The sequence below is a fragment of the Hypanus sabinus genome, chromosome 5, assembly GCF_030144855.1.
Source record: "Hypanus sabinus isolate sHypSab1 chromosome 5, sHypSab1.hap1, whole genome shotgun sequence".
In the NCBI taxonomy this organism is placed as follows: domain Eukaryota; kingdom Metazoa; phylum Chordata; class Chondrichthyes; order Myliobatiformes; family Dasyatidae; genus Hypanus; species Hypanus sabinus.
The window spans coordinates 175,387,458-175,410,109 of record NC_082710.1 but is presented as its reverse complement, the minus strand read 5'-3'; the positions used below and the strand labels follow the sequence as shown (position 1 = coordinate 175,410,109).

Sequence of the window (22,652 nt, the reverse complement as noted above, 5' to 3'; positions counted from 1 at the left end):
AAATAGTTATGGAAATACCTGTGAACTCATCCTGAATTGGATCGAGGTGAATGCTGATGGGATCAGACAAGAACGTGAAGGTTGTTTGGTTGAGGCTGTTCACAGGTCCAGGCACACAAAGCTGCAGATAGTTGTAAACTCAGCCAGCTCCATCATCCTTTACTGAAATCCATACACACTACATCCACTGCTCTACCATCATCAATGTGTTTTGTTACATCTTCAAAGAACTCAGTCAGACTTGTAAAGCAAGACCTGCCCTTGACAAAGCCATGACTATCCCGAATCAGATTATGTCTCTCCAAATGCTCATATATCCTGCCTGATCTGTATTTACTGCGGAGAAGGTGATGGAAGCTGGGGAATTCACGGAAGGGAAAAATAATGTCCTGAAACATGCTAACATTAGAAAGGGTCTGATCAGTGTGGTGAACTATGTGCCTGTCTGGACAAGCCCCCTGCTGACTGCTCCTGTGGCTCCTCCCACAGACCCCGATATAAAGGTGATTGAGGCCTGAGCCCGGTCTCTCAGTCTCCAGGATGTAGTATGATGGTCACTCACTGCTTGTTCCTTCTTCCAGTCAATAAAAGCCGTTATCGCCTTCACATCTCAGAGAGAGTTATTGATGGTGCATCAATCAGCTATTTTTTTATTAAATGTGATCGTGAACAATAGCCAGATCAGAAATGCTGATCATGTCAACTAGTTCCTAAAGTGAACTCTGATAGGCCAATTAGATGGTTCACTGCTGCTCAGTAATAGAACATAGAAAAATCATATGTACAATGAGGAAACATTAAAAATAATAGAAATACTGGAGACATGATGATCGTGATGAAGTCTGCTGGGGAGAGACATTCATACACGTGCTGTCCTCCATAATTCAAAGAGATTGAAGGTTAAGGTTGCAGGGTGACAAAACATGACGGGAGCCACTCACCCCGGCCACTTCCTGTTTGACCTGCTGCCGTCCAGCAAAAGGCTCAGGACTCTAAAAACCAGAACAAATAGACGGAGGAACAGCTTCTACCCCAGAGATGTGGCCTCCATCACACCACTCCCACAGAACAATGACTGAAACCGTGAGCACACACAAGGATTCAAATACTTGCACTAACGGCACTTTGTGCATTACTGTGACATTCTGGTGCTGCTGTAACTTATTTTCTGCTACTTATCTATTTAATTCTGTTTTTCTATTACTGTCTTGTTTTTATCTACTGCTTTATCTAATTACCTGAGAGGAAACCAAACAGAGTGGAACAGAAAAACCTTATATTCCGTCAGGGTATCCAACTAACACCCCCCCCCCCACCCCTCCCCTGTTCTTCCTTTCCCTACCCTGGCCCTTTACACTTCCCAGCTGCCTGTAACTTCCCCAGGTTATCTCCTCCTTCCTTTTCTGCTACAGTGCAATCCCCTCACCTGTCAGATTCCTTCCTCTCCAGCCCTTTACCCATGTTAAATACCTGGCTTCACCTGCTGGCTATCCTCCTTTCCTTCTCCCCACTTTTCTTTATTCTGGCCTTTTCCTCTTTCTTTCTCAGGTCTGAAGAAGGGTCTTGGCCCTCGGCCTGACCGTTTGCATATATGCTGCCTGACCTGCCGAGGTCCTACAGCATTTTGTGTCTGTGTGTGTTGCTTCGGATTTCCAACACATGCAGAATTTCTCGTGTTGATGACTGAAGAAGCGTCTCTTGTCAGTTTTCACCCGAGACAATAAGAATTGGCACAAAGAGAATTTGTATCAGTAAACAAATACCTTTATTGGTTCAATTGAAGCAAATGTGCAAATCATCCAGAACAAACCTCTGACCCTCCCTAAACAGGCCTTCTCGTTCCCGATGTAATCGCCACATTCCCTCACCTCTGCAATGCTTCAACTCCGAGGTTCTTGCTGTTTCCACATCTGAGACCCTCCATTCTTAACAGATGGAATCTGATGCATCAGTTTCGTTGCCTCAGGTCAGGATTATCTGACTAACTTACATATGTCAGCTTCTGTTTGGATCTGGCCCAGGAAAAGAGTAAACAGTCAACATTTCGGGCCGGGATCCTTCATCAGGACAGGAGAAAAATGATGAGGTTAGGTTAAGAAGGTGAGAGATGGCTATGACCTGGTAGCACTCACATTGACAGTGATGAAAAGCTTTGAGAGGTTGGTTATGACTAGAAGATTTCAGTAGCTGAGCTGAGTCCAGAGATGGAGACAGAAAGATCAAGAAAGGGGAGGAAAGTGTCAGAAATAGACCAGGATGTAGATAGGAAGGGACTGAAGCAGGTGGGATAAACCTGAGGCATGGTATGAAAATATAAGTTTGGTGAGGCAGGAAGAAGCAGGTTTTTGTTCCTTGGGTAGGAGGTTGAAAGGGGAGATGTGGGGTGAAGGAACTATGAGGTTGGTGGCAGTGGATGGGCAATCCCTAGAGTTAATAAGATTACTGATGTTGTGAAAGACAGTAGCCTGGTGCTCCTTAGCAGGGTCCTGTTCGAGGGGTATGTAAGAGGAGGTGTCTGAGAATTGTCGCCTTTCCTTAACAAGGTAGAGGTCAGTCCGCCAGACTACTACAGCACCCCCACCCTCATCTGCGGGTTAGATGGCGAGGTTAGGATTAGTACAGTGAGAGTGGAGAGCTGTGCGTTGGGCAGGAGTGAGATTAAGATTGGAGAGAGGAGTCGAGACGGTTGATGTCTCGTCAGCTGTCAGCAATGAAAAGATCCAGAGCTGGCAGGAGACTAGACTGGGACGTCCAGGAAGAGGATGAGGGTTGAAGACGGGAGATGGGGTCATCGGTGCGGGGTGGGGAGTCCTTGCCAAAGAAGCAGGCACGGAGACGGATGCGGTGGAAGAAGGGTTCTGCGTCAGGGTGGGCGAGGAACTCACTGAGGTGTGCGCTCAGGGTTACAAAGGAGAGGCCCTTACTGACCTCAGAAGGTTCTTCCTGAGAGAGGGGAAAGTCAGAGGGAATTGTGGAGACCCGGCACGGATGAGGGCTGGGATCAGCGGGGGCAAGGGGATTGACAGTGTCTGAGGAGAGGGAAGGTGTGGTGAGATGAAGATGGGGTCTCTCAGGATGGCGGTAGGATCTGAGGGACACAGGACTGCAGTGCGGTGGTGGGCGAAGGGGAGACTGGGACAGTGGGTAAAGTCCCGGCCTGGAGGTGCTGTCGATCAGTGTCCAGGCTGGAGTTGGGGTTGGGGGTTGTTCAATCGGCACTTTGAAGGTGTCCAAGGTCCTTGGAACCCACACTGACCACGGTGGAGCCCGGGTTCTGTATCTACTCGGGATCGTCAGAACCGTTGAGGTTGGCAGCAGGGATCGCAGTCTGGAGACATCAGGGCCTGCCGGCATCGGAGACGGCATGTTTCTGTAGTCTGAAGCCGGGTGATCTTCCTTCCAATCTTTACAGGGCACGAAAAAGGCAAAGAACCGACGATTGAAAGTCAGAGAACGTGTAGAGCAGAGCCATTGCAGGTAGGGAGAGAGAATGCCAGAGGGTCTCCTATCACCCCACCAGCCCGTGTACATAATTCTCCGTAACATCCGCCATCTGCAACAGGATCTCACTTCTAAGCTCATCTTTGCCACCCCTCCCCTCACTTTCTGCTTTCTGCAGGGATCACTCCCTACCAACTTCTTGCCCATTCCTCCCTCCCCACTGCTCTCCTTCCGAACAGTTATTCTTGCAAGCTGAACAAGTGCCACACCTGCCCCTACACCTCCTCCCTCACTACCATTCAGGACCCCAAACAGTCCTTCCCGGTGAGGCGTCATTTCACCTGTGAGCCTGTTGGGGACACCTACTGTGTCCGGTGCTCCTGGTGTGGCTTTCTGTGTATCGGTGAGACCCGACATAGATTGGGAGTCCGCTTCATCGAGCAACAATGCCCCAGCCACCATAAACAGTGGGATCTCCCAGTGGCCACCCACCCATTTTAATTCCATTTCACATTCCCATTCCGACACGTCTAGCCATGGCCTCCTCTGCTGTTGTGATGAGGCCACTCATAAGTTGGAGGAACAACACATTTTATTCCATCTGGGTAGCCTCCATCCTCATGGCATGAACATTAATTTCTCGAAATTCCAATAGTGACCCTCCCCCTTCATCATTCCCCATTCCCATTTTCCTCTCTCACCTTATCTCTTTTCCTTGCCTTATCTCTTTACCAGCACCTCGCCTCAGTCCTCAGGTATGGTGGGAAAAGTAAATGGGGAAATAAAAGTGGCTTTGACAAAAGTTTGTCAGCAAAACGGTCTTGGACAGCCAGAGGCAATGCCCTTAGTAATGTACACTCTGCAAAATCAGAAGAATGGAAATACAACAGTTACACCTCATGAAATTTTGATGGGACGGCCTATGACAACAGGAACTAAGGCACCCATGACCCCAGGAAAGGTAACTCTAACATGATGTGTTGAGAAGACACTGAAATATGCACAAGTATTGTGTCAGGAGGCAGGGAAATTGTATGAGAGGTTCCGGCAAGCCCAGGCACCTTTAACCGAAGGTAACGTGCATCCGTTAAGCCGGCTGATAGAATATATGTGAGATCAATGAACAAAGATTCTTTCTCTCCCAGGCTGCCGAGGACCCATACAGCCGTTAAGGTGAAGGAGAAACCTGACTGAATACATGCCACCAGGTGCAAGTTGCACCACGGCAAGGACAAAATAAAGGCTGAACAAGCGACATCTTCCCCGAGAGAGAGGAACTGTGCTGAGAACTAAACACCAAGTGTTACTGAGAGACTGGAAATGAAATCTGTTCTAACCTGCACCCCGTGTTATATACAAAGTGACTGATTATTAACAAAATATACACTGAATAGAGGACTAAAAGGAAGGAAGTAGTGGTAATAATCATATTGGGGTTGGGACTGATTGATTACCTAACAGCCTTTGAGGCCAATTACAATGAAACAGGAAAGTGGAGAAGATGTATTGGCCTGGGAAGGAGGGGTCTGTGCGTTAGTGGGGAAAGAATGTTGCACCTACATACCCGATGCTTCAGAAAACATGACCCATGTGTTAGAATACATGACCCAGTTGCGAGATGGAATGCATAGACTGAACTCTCAGGCCCCTCCAGAAGGCTGGGATTTCTTTAGGTGGGTTAAATCTGTGTTAGGAGAGGGAATATTTTCTGGGTTGCAGCCCCTCTTTTCCGGCCTCATTACCCTGGTCTGCTCAGCGGTGGTAGTTCATTGTGTCATACAACTATGCGTTCCCTGGGTCTGTACCCGCACAAAGTCAAAGTCAGGGGAGACAGTAGCATTACACTAAGCACAATCTCACATCACAGAAGAGTTACGATGAAGAGGAATGTTGTACTTATATTCCCAATGCCATAGGAAACATAACGGACTTAGGCCAGCACATTATGGAGAAGGTTAAGGAGATTAGGAAGGTGGGAGAACAACTGGAAAATTTTAACAGTGGAGGATCTTGGTGGGAAGGGATGGTTTTCCAGATGGGAAAGCTGGATCACACATAGAATTATAATAGTTGCCATGATATGTGTTTTAAGGTGTTGTGTATGTGGAGCACTGAGGCTGTGCTGTTATCAGTTGATAAAGCGGACCTTGTCCAGTCCCAAGGGCATCCCGATGGTATCCCAGATGGTGAGGGATAAGGTTAGCAGGGAACACTGGTGGGGCAAAGAGGTGCACCCAGGGAAGGAAAAACCTTTCCCCTATGGTCATGAACCCCCTTATGAGGAGGAGGAGGAAGAAGTCGCCCAGTGAGAAAAGTTAATCTAGAAGATTAACAAGGAAGGAACTGTGGAAGAAAAATACTAAGAACGTGATGGATGTTAAGGGGTTAATGATCTTTTTTAACAAAATAAGAGCGTGAATTCAAAGCTGCAGTCAACTATCTGTGGTTTAGGTACACTGCGTGATTGAAATGTGCCTGTAGATGGGATGTGGGAATAGTTATGTCTGTGCTTCTTTGTTATGTGATTATCACATGTCTGCAATTGAGCAAGCCTGATATACTTGTCTGGAACTGACACTTAAGCAAATGTGTAACTATAACTGTTCAAGGACATACTGTGTAACTTCATTATTCTGTAGAACTATAGTCTAAGTTCCTCCAAATGGCTAGGTGCTTCTTGTCACGTACGCTTGGGGTATAAATAATTTTATTATTAAGTGGAGTTCCAGGACCTCGCTTTTAAGTGCTTGGACTCCCTTTGGTATCATGTGAGAAATAAAGGAGTTTCCTACGGCACTCTCCCTCCGGGTCCGAGTTATCAGTCAGAAAACAGAGAGAGGGAATAAAGGGATCCTATTTTGGCTGCTTGCCTGTTACAAGTGGAGTTCCACAGGGGTCGATGTTGGGACCACTGCTTTTTATGATGCATGTCAATGATTTGGACTATGGGATTAATGGATATGTGGCTAAATTTGCCAATGATACAAAGATAGGTGGTGGATGAGTAGTGTTGAGGAAACAGAGAGCCTGCAGAGAGGCTTATAGTTTAGGGGAATGGGCAAAGAAGTGGCAAATGAAATGCAATGTTGGAAAGTGCATGGTCATGCACTTCGGTGGAAGAAATAACCAGGCAGACTGTTATTCAAGCAACACACACAAAATACTGGTGGTACGCAGCAGCCCAGGCAGCATCTATAGGAAGAAGTACTGTCAACGTTTCGGGCCGAGACCCTTCGCCAGGACTAACTGAAAGGAAAGATAGTAAGAGATTTGAAATTACGAGGGGGAAGGGAAAATGCAAAATGATAGGAGAAGACCGGAGGGGGTGGGGTGAAGCTGAGAGCTGGAAAGGTGATTGGCAAAAGTGATACAGAGATAGAGAAGGGAAAAGATCATGGGACGGGAGGCCGAGGGAGAAAGAAAGTGGGGGGAGCACCAGAGGGAGATGGAGAACAGGCAGAGTGATGGGCAGAGGGAGAAAAAAAAACTAAATATGTCAGGGATGGGGTAAGAAGGGGAGGAGGGGCATTAACGGAAGTTAGAGAAGTCAATGTTCATGCCATCAGGTTGGAGGCTACCCAGCCGGTATATAAGGTGTTGTTCCTCCATCCTGAGTGTGGCTTCATCTTGACAGTAGAGGAAGCCATGAATAGACATATCGGAATGGGAATGGGACGTGGAATTAAAATGTATGGCCACTGGGAGATCCTGCTTTCTCTGGCAGACTGAGCGTAGGTGTTCAGCGAAATGGTCTCCCAGTCTGCGTTGGGTCTCACCAATATATAAAAGGCCACACAGGGAGCACCGGACACAGTATACCACACCAGCTGACTCTCAGGTGAAGTGTCGCCTCACCTGGAAGGACTGTCTGGGGCCCTGAATGGTGGTGAGGGAGGAAGTGTAAGGGCAGGTGTAGCAATTGTTCCACTTACAGGGATAAGTGCCAGGAGGGAGTTCGGTGGGAAGGGGAGGGGGAACGAATGGACAAGGGAGTCGCATAGGGAGCGATCCCTGTGGAAAGCAGAAAGAGGGGGAGGGAAAGATGAGCTTGGTAGTGTGATCCCGTTGGAGGGAGCCCGAAACATCCACAGAGCTTCTTCCAATCAAAGCTGCCTGGCCTGCTGTGTTCCACCAGCATTTTGTGTGTGTTGCTTGAATTTCCAGCATCTGTAAATTTCCTCGTGTAGAGTATTATTTAGATGGGGAGAGAATTCAAAATGCAGAGATGCAAAGGGGCTTGTGCAGGATATCCTAAAGGTTAACCTCCAGGTTGAGTCGGTGATGAAGAAGGTAAATGCAATGTTGGCATTCACTTCTATAGAATATAAGAGCAGGGATGTGATGTTGAGGTTCTATAAGGCGCTCGTATTGGCATATCGTGTGCAGTTTTGGGCTCCGTATTTTAGAAAGGATATACTGACATTGGAGAATTCATAAAAGATTCATGAGAATGATTCCAGGAATGAAAGGGTTACCATATGAGGAACGTCTGGCAGCTCTTGGGCTGTATTCCCTGGAGTTCAGGAGAATGAGGGGGGGGATCTCATAGAAACATTCCAAATGTTAAAAGGCCTGAACAGTTTAGATATGGCAAAGTTGTTTCCCATGGTAGGGGAGTCTAGGACAAAAGGGCATGACTTCAGGATTGAAGGACGTCCATTTAGAACTGAGATGTGTAGAAATGACTTTAGTTGGAGGGTTGTAAATCTGTGGAATTTGTTGCCACGAGTGGCTGTGGATGCCAAGTCACTGGGTGTATTTAAGGCAGAGAGAGATAGGTTCTTGATTGATCCGGGCATCAAAGGGTATCGGGAGAAGGCAGGGGATGGGGATGACTGGAAGAACCCGATCAGCCCATGGTCGAATGTCTGAGCAAACTCGATGGGGCGAATGGCCTACTTCTGCTTCTATAACTTGGTCTTGAACTGAATATCTGATTCAATGTAGAGATCCCGGCTCCATTTATCTCGTAACTTAGAGGATCGGCTCCTCATGTTCCACCAGGGTGGCCGGCAACCTGACGGCATCAACATCGATTTCTCAAACTTCTGGTAGTCGCTCCCTCTGTCACTTTTCCTGTTTAATCGTCTCTCTCGTCCTGATCCACCAGCCCCATCACCCTACCTCTTTCAGCTCCTCCCCCACCCTCTCATTCTGCCCATCCCCCACACACTCCTGAACCACCCTCTCCATCTGACCATCACCCACACACTCCTCCCCACGCTCTCCATCTGCCCAACTCCCACACACTCCTCCCCACCCTCTCCATCTGCCCATCACCCACACACTCCTCCCCACCCTCTCCATCTGCCCATCACCCACACACTCCTCCCCACCCTCTCCATCTGCCCATCACCCACACACTCCTCCCCACCCTCTCCATCTGCCCATCACCCACACACTCCTCCCCACCCTCTCCATCAGCCCATCACCCACACACCTCCCCCACTCTCTCCATCTGTCCATCACCCACACACTCCTCCCCACCGTCTCCATCTGCCCATCACCCACACACTCCTCCCCACCCTCTCCATCTGTCCATCCCCACACACTCCTCCCCAACCTCTCCATCTGCCCATCACCCACACACTCCTCCCCACCGTCTCCATCTGCCCATCACCCACACACTCCTCCCCACCCTCTCCATCTGTCCATCCCCACACACTCCTCCCCACCCTCTCCATCTGCCCATCACCCACACACTCCTCCCCACCCTCTCCATCTGCCCATCACCCACACACTCCTCCCCACCCTCTCCATCTGCCCATCACCCACACACTCCTCCCCACCCTCTCCATCTGTCCATCACCCACACACTCCTCCCCACCCTCTCCATCTGACCATCACCCACACACTCCTCCCCCACCCTCTCCATCTGTCCATCCCCACACACTCCTCCCCACCCTCTCCATCTGCCCATCACCCACACACTCCTCCCCACCCTCTCCAACTGCCCATCACCCACACACTCCTCCCCACCCTCTCCATCTGCCCATCTCCCACATACTCCTCCCCACCCTCTCCAACTGCCCATCACCCACACACTCCTCCCCACCCTCTCCATCTGCCCCACTCACACACTCCTCCCCACCCTCTCCATCTGCCCATCACCCACACACTCCTCCCCACCCTCTCCATCTGCCCCACTCACACACTCCTCCCCACCCTCTCCATCTGCCCCACTCACACACTCCTCCCCACCCTCTCCAACTGCCCATCACCCACACCTCCCCACCTCTCCATCTGCCCATCACCCACACTCCTCCCCACCCTCTCCATCTGCCCATCCCCCACACACTCCTCCCCACCATCTGCCCATCACCCACACACTCCTCCCCACCCTCTCCATCTGCCCATCACTCACACACTCCTCCCCACCCTCTCCATCTGCCCCACTCACACACTCCTCCCCACCCTCTCCATCTGCCCATCACCCACACACTCCTCCCCACCCTCTCCATCTGCCCATCACTCACACACTCCTCCCCACCCTCTCCATCTGCCCATCACCCACATACTCCTCCCCACCCTCTCCAACTGCCCATCACCCACACACTCCTCCCCACCCTCTCCATCTGCCCATCTCCCACACACTCCTCCCCACCCTCTCCAACTGCCCATCACCACACACTCCTCCCCACCCTCTCCATCTGCCCCACTCACACACTCCTCCCCACCCTCTCCATCTGCCCATCACCCACACACTCCTCCCCACCCTCTCCATCTGCCCATCACCCACATACTCCTCCCCACCCTCTCCAACTGCCCATCACCCACACACTCCTCCCCACCCTCTCCATCTGCCCATCTCCCACATACTCCTCCCCACCCTCTCCAACTGCCCATCACCCACACACTCCTCCCCACCCTCTCCATCTGCCCCACTCACACACTCCTCCCCACCCTCTCCATCTGCCCATCACCCACACACTCCACCCCACCCTCTCCATCTGCCCATCACCCACACACTCCTCCCCACCATCTCCATCTGACCATCACCCACACACTCCTCCCCACCCTCTCCATCTGCCCATCACCCACACATTGCTCCCCCACCCTCTCCATCTGCCCATTACTCACACACTCCTCCCCACCCTCTCCACCTGCCCATCACCCACACAATCCTCCCCACCCTCTCCATCTGCCCATCACCCACACACTCCTCCCCACCCGCTCCCTCTGGCCATCACCCACACACTCCTCCCCACCCTCTCCATCTGCCCATCACCCACACACTCCTCTCCACCCTTTCCATCTGCCCATCACCCACACACTCCTCCCCACCCTCTCCATCTGCCCATCACCCACACACTCCTCCCCACCCTCTCCATCTGCCCATCACCCACACACTCCTCCCCACCTCCCTCCCTTTATTCCAGGCTCCACTTTCCCCTCCTGTCAGATTCCAAAATCTTCAGTTCTTTGTCTCTCCCACCTCTCACCTCCCAGTTTCTGACTCATTTCCACACTCCACCCCTCCCTCGTCTATCTGGATCCACCCATCACCTGCCAGCTCTGTCTCCATCCCTCTCTCCACCATCCTGAACAGCTCATCTTCACTCTGACTTTCAGTCCAGATGAGGGCCTCGAGCCAAAACATCACCTGTCCATTTCCCTCCGCAGATGTTACCGGACACGCTGGGTGTCTCCGGCGCTTTATGTGTTACCACCACTACGTCCCGTGTTACCAAGATTCACCCTGACCTCCCCCTTCCAGTCAGCACCACCACCACTTGCCCCAGTTACCCTGTCAGTCCCGGTGGATTTAGCACCCGGGGGAGCCGGGGAGCTCAGGACCCGCCGCCCGCGGCTGCTGCTGAATCCGCAGTGTTTCTGTTCCGTTGACGGATGCGGTGAACGAGTTAAAATTAATGGATCGGTAATTCTCATATCGTGTTTATTTCACTCTCCGCACATTTATATTTACACTGAATTACTCCTGACTCCGGTCCCGGACCCGGCCCGTTTACAGACCTGGAGCGGAACTGGAGCAGACTGTCAGCCACTCGTTTTTATATCCAGTGTGGAAGAAAGGATAAAGTATCTCCATGAAATTACTCCCAGTGAAGGTGTGGAGATGGGACTTGGTCTCCGCGTTGTAAAATGAAACTGTCCCGGACTCGTAACTGAGATAAACTCCCACCCTCCCGGGGATGGGACCAGCAAGGAGACGGGATTTAGGGGAGTCGTGAACCAACACCTCGTCATCACTCCGCCCCATGACCCAGGATCCGGTCTCTGGACTCTCTCCAACCCGTTCCTTCCTCTCCACAGACTCTGCGACGACTCCCAGATTCCAGTACCGATTCCCCGTCACCTCCACCTCCCAGTAATGTCTCCCCGATGTGAATCCCTCCGACCCAAGCACACATTCCCAGTTTCTGAACCTCTTCCAGGTGTCAGGGAGCTTCTTTGGCCTCCTGGTCCTTCTCACACTCTTCCGATCCTCAGTCACATTGAGCCACGGACTCGCCGTTTCCACATCCAGGGTGACAGAGACTGGGGGGAGAAGCAGAGAATTAGAGAGTCCCCGGGGATCGGGGGGAGACTCCGGCAGCGCGGCCCCAGGACTGGGGGAGAGGCCGCTGGGCCTCAGGCACAGTCAGGTGACCAAAAGGGCCCTTTCCCAGGGTTTTACCCAATTACTATGGATGGACAACTAGCATCTTCCCGAGAATTTACTCGACATGAAGAGCGGATTTTTCCTGATCAATGTGCACAAAACTCTGGAGGATCTCAGCAGGTCAAGCAGTATGTGTTAAGAGAGATGTACAGTCGATGTTTCGAGCCGAGACCTTACCTCAGAATGGAAAGAAAGATGGGAAATAGGTGTGGAAACGGGTATAAAGGAGAGGTGGAGCAACAACTGGATCCAGATGAGGATGGGGTGAGTAAACACTGGAGGCATTTAAAGAGGCAGAATTCATTCGCGCCAACCAACTCACTTTAATGAACTAGTTCCATTTTCCTGTATTTGCCCATTATCCCTTTAACCCTTTCCCACCCACGTACCTGTCCAGATGTCTTTTCAATCATTGTAACTGTATTCACCTCTATGGTTTCCTTTGGCAGCCTCCTGAGCTCCAGGAAAAAGTCCCAGAATATCCAGCCTCTCCTTATAAACCAAACCCTCCAGTCCCAGAAACATCCTTGTAAATCTGTTTTATACCCTCTCAGTTTAATGACATCCTTCCTGTAGAAAGATTACCAGCACTGGACAGTGTGATCCAAATCATAAAAACAAGAAAATCTGCAACACACACAAAACCTCGGCCCAAATCATCAACTGTTTATTGATATCCATTGATGCTGCCTGACCTGCTGAGTTCCTCCAGCAGTCTGTGTGTGTTACTCTGCTCCAGATGTGGCCTTCCCAATGTCTTGTACACTCATAACGTGACGTCCCAGATCCTGTACTCAGTATTCTTACCAATGAAGACAATCACCTCCTGGTCCCTCTGTTCCACAACACTCTCCAGGGCCCCCGATTGCTGTGTAAATCCTGTCCTGGTTTACCTTCCAAAATGCAACACCCTCATCTCTCTGAATTAAAATCAAATTCCATCCAATGGCCCAATTATCAAGATCTCGTTGTAATCTTGGATAAACCATGAGCAACAGGGTTATGTAGTGGATAACACAATACTGTTGCACCTCGGGGTGTTCCAGAGTTCAGAGTTCAATTGTGACACCATCTGCAAGAAATTTGTACAGTCTCCCCTTTAACCCCTTCTCACCTCCCTATCACTACTCCCTGGGAAGTGAATGACAGGCGGAGGCCAACACAATGAAAATTTTGATCGCTAGTTGGAGCAAGGTTGTGGGGAAGGTTGGGAGATGGGAAGGTGGGAGGGTAATTTATTTATTGAGATACAGCACAGAATAGGCCCTCCCGGCCCTTTGACCCCCACCACCCAGAAATCCGATTTAATCCGAGCCTGACCATGGGACAAGTTACAATGACCCCCATCACCCAGCAACCCCTGATTTAATCCGAGCCTGACCATGGGACAAGTTACAATGACCCCCATCACCCAGCAACCCCTGATTTAATCTGAGCCTGACCATGGGACAAGTTACAATGACCCCCACCACCCAGCAACCCCTGATTTAATCCGAGCCTGACCATGGGACAAGTTACAATGACCCCCACCACCCAGAAACCCGATTTAATCCGAGCCTGACCATGGAACAAGTTACAATGACCCCCACCACCCAGCAACCCCTGATTTAATCCGAGCCTGACCATCGGACAAGTTACAATGACCCCCACCACCCAGAAACCCCGATTTAATCCGAGCCTGACCATGGGACAAGTTACAATGACCAATTACCCTGCCTACCGGTACAGGTTTGGACTGTGAAACCGGAGAACCCAGAGAAAATCCACACGGTCACGTGAGAACGTACAAACTCCTCACAGGCCGTGACGGGACATGAACCCGGGTCACTGATACTGTAAAGCGTTTTGCTAACCACTATGCTACCGTACCGTCCATGCAGAAAACCAAGCCGACATTAGGCAACCGGTCTGTACTTCCCAGGCTTTTCCCTACAGCCGATCTTCAATAAATGTTCAACATTAGTCTCTTTCCAGTCTTCTGGCCCCTCACCTGTAGTTATCACTGACGCACAAATTTCCAAATGGGTCCCCACAATTTCTTCCCGAGTTTCCCACTATGTCCTGGGATACACTTGATCAGGACCTAGGGATTTATTGACCTTTCTGCATTTTAGGACCTGCAGCACATTTGCTTCTGTAATGTGGCAGGAAATGAGGTCGACCACCTTCTGTAACACGGAGGAATTGAGGGCCCTGTGGAACTGACACAGAAGAGGAGTTAAGGCCTGGGACAGGGAAATGATGACAGGGAAGGTTTAGAAGGGTACGGACCAAATGCAGGAAAATGGACTGGGAGAAGATCTGACAGAAATACAGTTGGTTCTCCTTATCCGCGAGGAATTGGTTCCGGGACCCCCCGCTGATACCAAAAAACACAGATGCTCAAGCCCCTTATTCTCAGTGCGGGTGGACTTTAGGACTGGGGGACCAGGCAGCTCAGGACCAGCCACCCACAGTTGCTGCTGAATCCGCAGTTTTCTGTTCCGTTGATGGAAAACAATCATGATTGAAAATAAAGTGGAAGTAATAAAGCGATCGGAAAGAGGTGAAATGCCATCGGTCATTGGAAAAGCGTTAGGCTACGTCGGTCAACAATTGGAACAATTTTAAAGGATAGTGTGAGAACAATGGAGCACGTGAAAGGCCCTGCCCCAATGAAAGCTACAATTATTACTAACTAATGTAGTGGTTTAATATAAAGGAGAAATATATACTATATACTGAGACAAATATTTGACTAACTGACGCTAAATAATACCAGACGTACCTGTTCCAACTTATGTACAAATCCGACTTAAAAACTGCCTGAACTTTAAATCATTTCTAGGTTACTTACAGTACCTAATACAATGTAAATGCTATGTAAATGCTTGTATACTGTATTATTTGCGGAATCATGACAAGAAAACAAAGTCTGTACATGCTCAAGCTGGAGAGAGAACTTCCGGGTTTTCCCGACCCGTGGTTGGCTGCATCCGCGCATGCAGAACCCACGGATAAGGAGGGCTGACTGTATATAAGGTTATGAGGGGTGTAGATTGAGCAGAGGAGAAGGGGAGTGATGAGACTGGAGTCTGAAGTGACTGTGGACTGAAGATTGGTGAAGGATGGCAGGCACGATGCTCCAGGTAGCGGAAGGGTGGGGAGTGTGGACTGTGGAGTTGGGAGACAGTGGGAAGTGAATGACAGGTGGAGACCAACACAATGAAAGTTTTGATCGCTAGTCGGAGCGGGGTTGCGGGGAAGGTTGGGAGATGGGAAGGTGGGAGACAGCTGTGGGAGGGTGAGAAACAGGAGCACAAGGGCCAACCTGTGCTGGAATCTGATCAGTAAAGGAGGTTCCACTCTATCCGCCCAAAGGGGAACTTCCCAGTGGCCAAACATTTTAATTCCCATTCCAAAATATCGGTCCATGGCCGCCTCTTCCGCCAAGATGAGGCCATCCTCAGGATGGAGGAGAACACCTTATATTCTGCCTGGGTAGCCTCTGACCTGATGGCATGAATATTGATTTCCTCTACAGGTAAAATTTTTCTCATCCCCTCCCCTCTTCTTCTATTCCCCACTCTGGCCTTTAACCTCTTCGCACCTCACTATCACTACTCCCCAGGTCCTCTCCTCCTTCCCTTTATCTTATGGTCCACTCTCCTCTCTGATCAGATTCCTTCTTCTCCAGCCCTTTAGCTTTCCCACCCCCTGGCTTCATTATCACCTTCTAGCTAGCCTCTCTCCCCTCTCCCCATTTCTTCAGGACTTCTTCAATTTTGGTCCTGAAGAAGGATCTCAGCCCAAAACATCAACAGTTTATTCATTACAATAGATGCAGCCTGACCTGCTGAGTTCCTCCAGCATTTTGTGTGTGTTCATTTGGATTTCCAGCATCTGCAGACTTTTTCCTGTTTATGACAATGGGAACCATTAGGGGAGAGATGAATGGCAGATGGAACCAGGACCAGATGGGGGAGGGGTGGAAAACCTGTGGAGAACTGTGTGTGTAGATGGAAACAGAAGGTGAAGGGGGATGAATATGGGTGATAAGGGTCTCCTTTCCCACAAACCCTCTCCCCACAGCCCCTCATTAGGACAGAGGATGAATTTGCAGAGACTCTGGCAGATATATTTGCCTCACATTTCCCCACAGGTGAGCTGCTGGAAGACTGGCGGGTGGCTCAGGTGCTGCCGTAAGAAGGGCTGGAAGGTCACACCAGGGAACTCCAGGGGAGTCCAGAACTAGAGGGCAGAGATTGAAGGTGAGAGGGGAAAGTTTTTCAAGGAATCTGCAGGGCAACTTTCTCACTGTGAGGGAAGTGGGTACGTGTGGAATTTGCTGCCAAAGGAAGCCGTAGAAAGAGGTAAAATTAAAATATTATAAAATTAATTTAGACAGGTACAACAATAGGCATTGGTTAGAAGGATATGGGACAAACACACAGAAATGTGTCTGTGACTCTGACAATGTGTATCACTCTAATGGTGCATTTGTTTATTATCAATATATCAATGTGTGTGTGTGTGTTGTGGTAAATATCAGCGAGTGTGTGTACACAATGAAGGTGAGTGTGTACATTGAACTATTTGTATGTTACAGTGTGTCTTCACATGTCCAGTGTGTGTTGACAATGTGTGACATGTGTGTGAATTGTTTAAATAGAAACCATTCACTGTGTCTGAAGAGAATAGTTTCCAGGTTACTGAGGGGACTAACAATGTGCAATGCTGAGGCTCTGACTACAATCTGCTGAGCCGTCTTGTGAATGTGTGTGAGGGAGATTTGCCAGACCGGTTATGCTGTGTCCACCAGTGTAAATGCTGGTTGGTGTGTCCGGGCTCAGTCTCAATGTGGTGGTTTGATTACAACAGTGAGACTGGCGAGTCCAGCAGGGGGCAGAGCTGAGTCAATCAGACTGCGGTCACGGACAGGTCAGACAGGGGGAGGGGCTCGAAGAACTGGTGTATTATTCTGACAATCCCTGTCACCACAGTGATACCAGATTTTATCCCCTTTATTGTCATAAATGGAATACTAATTCCAGAACTACCATGTCAGTGAATTGGTTGTATTTTGCCCCTGGTTTGGTGTGTTCAAGGGTCTGACATCTCCAGCTGACCATGTGGCAGTGATGCCCCCCCCCGCTCCCGGCAGGTGGGGTTGGTGCCGGAATGAATCTGTATGTTTTACCTCGCTTAATGCTGTCCAATGCTTCTCCCAATGTTATGTCAAACAAATAGGGGCGATAGAATTTTTCAACCAGCAGGGCATCATCTGTCACTGACAATGTCTGTTCTTCATCACTAATCCTGTAAATATTATACATCTAGTTATAAACTGAGCATCAGTGATATTTGAACTATTTTACAAATCCATACAGGGTTTCAGTCAAATCCATGTCCTACCTCCTTTTCCAACGAGCTTCGTCCTGAAATTAAAAAAAAAACAGAGATCTCAATTGACTGAGATGACTGCCGGCATCCAAACAGCAGGAATCTGAGACAGGTTATTAAAAACTGCTGAAAATTCCCACTTAACTCATTCCCACTGACACACATAGAGAAAGAGGGACACAGAACCACGGGAGAAAGTACAAGGAGTGTTTATGAAATTTATACCATAACTGAGAGGATGGAACTTACAGGAGAGACTGGACAGGTTGTACAGTTTAATCTGGATACAATGTCAGGGAGGGTCAGATGGAGGAATTTAACATTCCAAATGGATTTGATGGGGTGGAGTGGAGAAAATATTTCTGTGTCTATGAGACCAAAGTCAAAGATAAGACATCATTTGTTGTTAATAAATCCCACAAGAAATGTGGTGAAGAGAATATCAGAACCACACTCACAGCCTGAGACTGCAACTGGGTGTTACTCTGAGTCTCAGGGGATATTATACGTGGGAATCACAGAAACGATCACCAGCTTAGTGCTCTGATCAGAGTAACTCATTCCCGAGAAGGTTGCAGACTGTCCAGTGATGCACAGATGTTGTGGAAGGCCAGTTTGGGACAATGACAACTTGGAACAGTCAAGATGTCAACATGGTGGATTTTACAACTACAGTATTTGAGATAAAATGCATCATTTTATGACTGTGCACATTCACAGAACCAAACTGAAATCTCTCACCATGAGGAATGTGATATTTTCTTGTTGATCCATATGTTCCTGTAACATTGAGATTTCCTCCCGGATAGAATTTAAATTTTCTTGAATCTTTCGAAGATTTTTTCCCATTGTATTCAGAATTCTCTCCTCTTCTTCCCTGACATTTCGGAGTACATGCTGCTCTTTCTCAGTGAGAACCCGGCGCAGTTCAGCAAACTGAGATGTGATCTGTGACTGAAGGCTGTGTGACTGTTCCTGTCAATGAAAGGAGAGGCTAGTTTACTATTTGAGGCTGTTTTTTGTATTTCCTTCTGACATGGAAGGTAACCATTCAGCCCATTAAAGTCTATGCTGGTTCTCAGAACAATCCCCTTCATCAGATTCCCCCACGTCTCCCTGAAACATATACTCCATCTCTGACCCACTAACTCCGACCTGATTCACAGATCACCCAACTTCACAAGGTTAATTACAGTCGCCAATTAACCATTTAACCATGCAATGTCGGCTAAAGGAAGGTACTGGTTACAGGGAGAACATGCAAACTCCACGCAGACAGCTCCAGGGGTCAGGATCGATCCCAGGTTACTGGAGCTGCGATACTCTGCTATTCTGCATTAATGGGAACAAAACTACACAGCGAAATTGCAAATTCTGCTCTGAAGCCTCACCCGAACTCCAGAAATCTTCTCTTTCTGTTGTTGCTCCATTTCCTCGAAGTCCTTTTTCTTTTTAGTGAGAGAGTCTAAGGAAGATTTAACCCGACCCTGGGAATCAGAGAGTGAAGACATTAGACCAAAATATGCAACTAAGTAAGCAGCTGATCAAAACCTGGTTAGTTTTACCTTGTAGATTTCAACGGCTTCGTTAACCGGCATGAAGTTGTGAGACTTGTGTTCCCGCGCATCTCTACAGATCAGGCAGATCTGTGTCATGTCCGTCTCACAAAACAGCTTCAGCTCTTCCTCGTGTTCCTCGCAGTGAAGTTTACTTTCCTTCCCTTTGGGATTCAAGTTTAGTTGTCGAGCTTTTTCAGACAGATTTGCCAAGGCCCGATTGACCCTGAGGGTGCGGTCTGCAATCTCCTCTCTACATTCCGGGCAGGGGTTTCTCTCCTCTCTTTCCCAAAACTGTGTGATGCAGGAGCGGCAGAAGTTGTGTCCACACTCCAGTATAACCGGATCGATGAAGAAATCCAGGCAGATGGGACAAATTGCGTCTTCGGTTAAACTCACGGCCTGTCCTTTCGAAGCCATGTTGAGTTGAGGACCTTTTCACTTCCAGGGAGCTGCTGAACGCCTGCAGTACCGCGACGGTCCACCAGGGGAGCTGCAGTCTGGGGAATGAATGTTCCTTTTCAGTGAAGCAGGAATCGTGTTCATTTCCACAGCAGCGACCAGAAACACATTAAACAAGTGTAACATAGAGAAAGCCGCAGAGAAGAGCTTGGTTCAGTCTACGGCAGAACTGAAGGGGCAAGTCCTGAAAATATGTTTTAGTGGCCATTACAGAAACCTGGATGTAAGGTGGAGATGTCTGGGAATTAAATATCCAAGGGTATCAGATAACGGAAAGATAGGCAGGAAGGCAGAGGAGGTGGGGTGGCGCTCTTGATTAGGGATGAGATCAAGGCGATTGTGAGAGACGATAGAAGATCTACGGAGCAGAATGTTGAGTCCATCTGGGTAGAGATTAAGAATAGTAAAGGGAAAAATTCGCTGGTGGGTGTTGTCTATAGGTCATCTGATAAAAATATTGCAGTGGCAGAAACGATTAACCAAGAAATAACTGAGGCTTGTAAGAATAGAATGGCAGCTGTCATGGGAGATTTTAACTTCCACATAGATTGGGTTAATCAGGTTGGTTATGTCATATTGAGGGCATTGGGAACGGACCCAAATGCAAAACATAGGCACTGACCTACCAGGAACAGGCCTAGGCGTGAGAAGGAAGCAGGGGAAGAGAGGAGGAAAAGACGCTGGACAAGACAAGGATTCCGGGCCTGGGCTAGGACTCTACTAGGATAGGGAACCAGGACATGGAACTGGGAACTAGGAGCCTGGGCTTAGACTCCAAGCCAGAGACTGGACAAGGAGCAAGAACCTGGGTCTTGACTCGGGCCTGGACTCCAGAACCCGGTGAAGACAAGACATGGGTTCAGGACGAGGAGAGGCACAGGGCTGGACGTGAGACTCCTGGGCAGGACAAGGGAACCCCAGCACCAGGCTGGGCAAGATACTCCTGGGCTTGGCGAGGCACACGGACATGATGAGGACACAAAGCCTACAGAGAGATAGGGACATGGAACACTGAGCCAGGACCCCTCCTTGGGTACAGGACATAGGGCCGGGACTCATAACACAGAATGCTGAACATGACGAGACAGTTCCAAACAGGGCGAGGCTCCAGGCAGAGGCGAGGCGAGGCGAGGAGAGGCACCAGGCAGAAACAAGGCAAGGAGAGGCTCCAGGCAGAGGCTGGGCGAGGCGAGGAGAGGCTCCAGGCAGAGACGAGGCGAGGCGAGGAGAGGCTCCAGGCAGAGACGAGGCGAGGCGAGGAGAGGCTCCAGGCAGAGACGAGGCGAGGCGAGGAGAGGCTCCAGGCAGAGACGAGGCGAGGCGAGGAGAGGCTCCAGGCAGAGACGAGGCGAGGCGAGGAGAGGCTCCAGGCAGAAACAAGGCAAGGAGAGGCTCCAGGCAGAAACGAGGCGAGGAGAGGAGAGGCTCCAGGCGAGTCGAGGCAAGGCAAGGCTCCAGGAGGAAGGTGAAGGGAAGGGATACAGACAGGGGTTTGGACAGGGACACTCCAGCAGCCCGAGGCTGAATCCTGAAGCTATTTATGAAGCCAGCCCAAACAGAAATCAGCTGCCTCAACAGAAACTGGGGAAACCCAGAAAACCTGGAATAAGGAATAAGGACCGGACCGTGAACCGGAATACAGATTTCAGGGACCGGACCATGACAGGTCAAGGAAGTCTTGGGGAGGACTTCATAGAATGCATCCATGATGGCTTTCTTGAGTAGCATGTTAGTGAACCTATAAGGGAAAATACCATCTTAGATCTAGTCCTGTGCAATGAGACAGGTAAGATTAACGATCTTGTAGTCAGGACTCTTCTTGGACAGAGTGATCATAGTATGATTGAATTTCGCATTCAGATGGAGGATGAAACAGTTAGATCTAAAACTCATGTAATATTCTTGAACAAGGGAGACTACAACGGGATGAGGGAGGAGTTGGCTAATATGAATTGGGAGCACAGTTGAAGAACAGTGGAATAATTTCAAAGAGATGTTCCACAGTGCTCAACAAAAGTATATTCCAGTCAAAAGTAAGGACAGTAACTGTGGGGAGAGCCAGCTGTGGATAACTGAGGAAATAAAAGATAGTATCAAATTAAAAGCTCATGTGTCCCTTGGAAGGCGTGAAGGTGAAATTGATATTGGGTGATAAGGAAATGGCTGCGGCATTGAACGACTATTTTGTGTCAGTCTTCACGGTAGAGGACACATCTAATGTGACAAAGAAGGATATTATGGTTGAAATGGGAGGTGAGGACCTCGATAAAATCATTGTCACTGAAGTGATGAGCAAACTAGAGGGCCTGAAGGTAGATAAGTCCCCTGGTCCCGATGGGATGCATCCCAGGGTGCTGGAGGAATTGGCAGAGGTATAGCAGGTGTGTTGGTAATCATTTATCAGAACTCTCTAGACTCTGGGCGGCAAATGTCACATCACTTTTTTTTTAAATGATGTAGGCAAAAGGCGGGCAACTTTCGGCCAGCTAGCTTAACATCTGTAGTCCGGAAAATACTTGAAGCTGTCATTAAGGAAGAAATAGTGAAACATTTAGAAAAGAGTGGTTCCACTAGACAGAAGCAGCATGGGTTCAGAAAGGGCAGGTCCTGTTTGACAAACTTCCTGGAGTTCTTTAAGGACATAATGAGTGCAGTGGATAGAGGGGAACAGGTGGATGTTGTATACTTGGATTTCCAAAAGGCGTTCAATAGGGTGCCACATAAGAGATGCACAAATAAGATATGGGTGCATGGAGTCGGGGGGAAGTGGATAGTGGATTGGTTAACCGATAGAAGGCAGAGAGTTGGTATAAATGGGTGTTTCTCCAGTGGTGAGTGGGATGTCACAGGGGTCAGTGCTGGGCCCGCAGGTGTTTACCATTTACACTGATGATTTGGAAGAGGGGCATGAGTGTAGCGTAGCAAAATTTGCTGATGACACTAAACTGAGTGGAAAAGCAAATTGTACAGAGCATGTGGAGAGTCTGCAGAGGGAGACAGATAGGTTAAGTGAGTGGGTCAAGGTCTGGCAGATGGAATACAAAGTTGGTAAATGTGAGGTCATCCACTTTGGATGGAATATTAGAAGAGCAGATTATTATTTAAATGATGAAAGATTGCAGCATGCAGAGGGACTTGGGCTTGTTCGTGAATTGCAAGAAGTTGGCTTGCAGATACAACAGAATGTT

General features: G+C 49.1%; 1 protein-coding gene across 1 annotated transcript; it reads right to left on the bottom strand.

Moving 5' to 3' along the window:
• Window positions 1–11,324: 11,324 nt before the first annotated feature.
• Window positions 11,325–19,467, bottom strand: LOC132394643 (nuclear factor 7, brain-like). The gene is made up of 6 exons (XM_059970999.1): window positions 19,012–19,467; window positions 18,838–18,933; window positions 18,188–18,421; window positions 17,459–17,481; window positions 17,244–17,362; window positions 11,325–11,940 (listed from the first exon to the last, which is right to left on the bottom strand). Exons 1-6 carry the CDS (start codon window positions 19,420–19,422, stop codon window positions 11,408–11,410), a joined length of 1,416 nt encoding a protein of 471 aa, XP_059826982.1. The 5' UTR covers window positions 19,423–19,467; the 3' UTR covers window positions 11,325–11,407.
• Window positions 19,468–22,652: the final 3,185 nt, after the last annotated feature.

Bases quoted from the DNA above. Each gene is read 5' to 3' on its own strand.
- LOC132394643 (XM_059970999.1), bottom strand. From the start codon at position 19,422: ATGGCTTCGAAAGGACAGGCCGTGAGTTTAACCGAAGACGCAATTTGT. The intron at 17,482-18,187 runs GTGAGAGATTTC...TTTTAATTTCAG, and splicing joins AAAATATCACATTCCTCATG to GACGAAGCTCGTTGGAAAAG. The intron at 11,941-17,243 runs GTAAAACATACA...TTCTCCCCCCAG, and splicing joins ATTGGACAGCATTAAGCGAG to TCTCTGTCACCCTGGATGTG.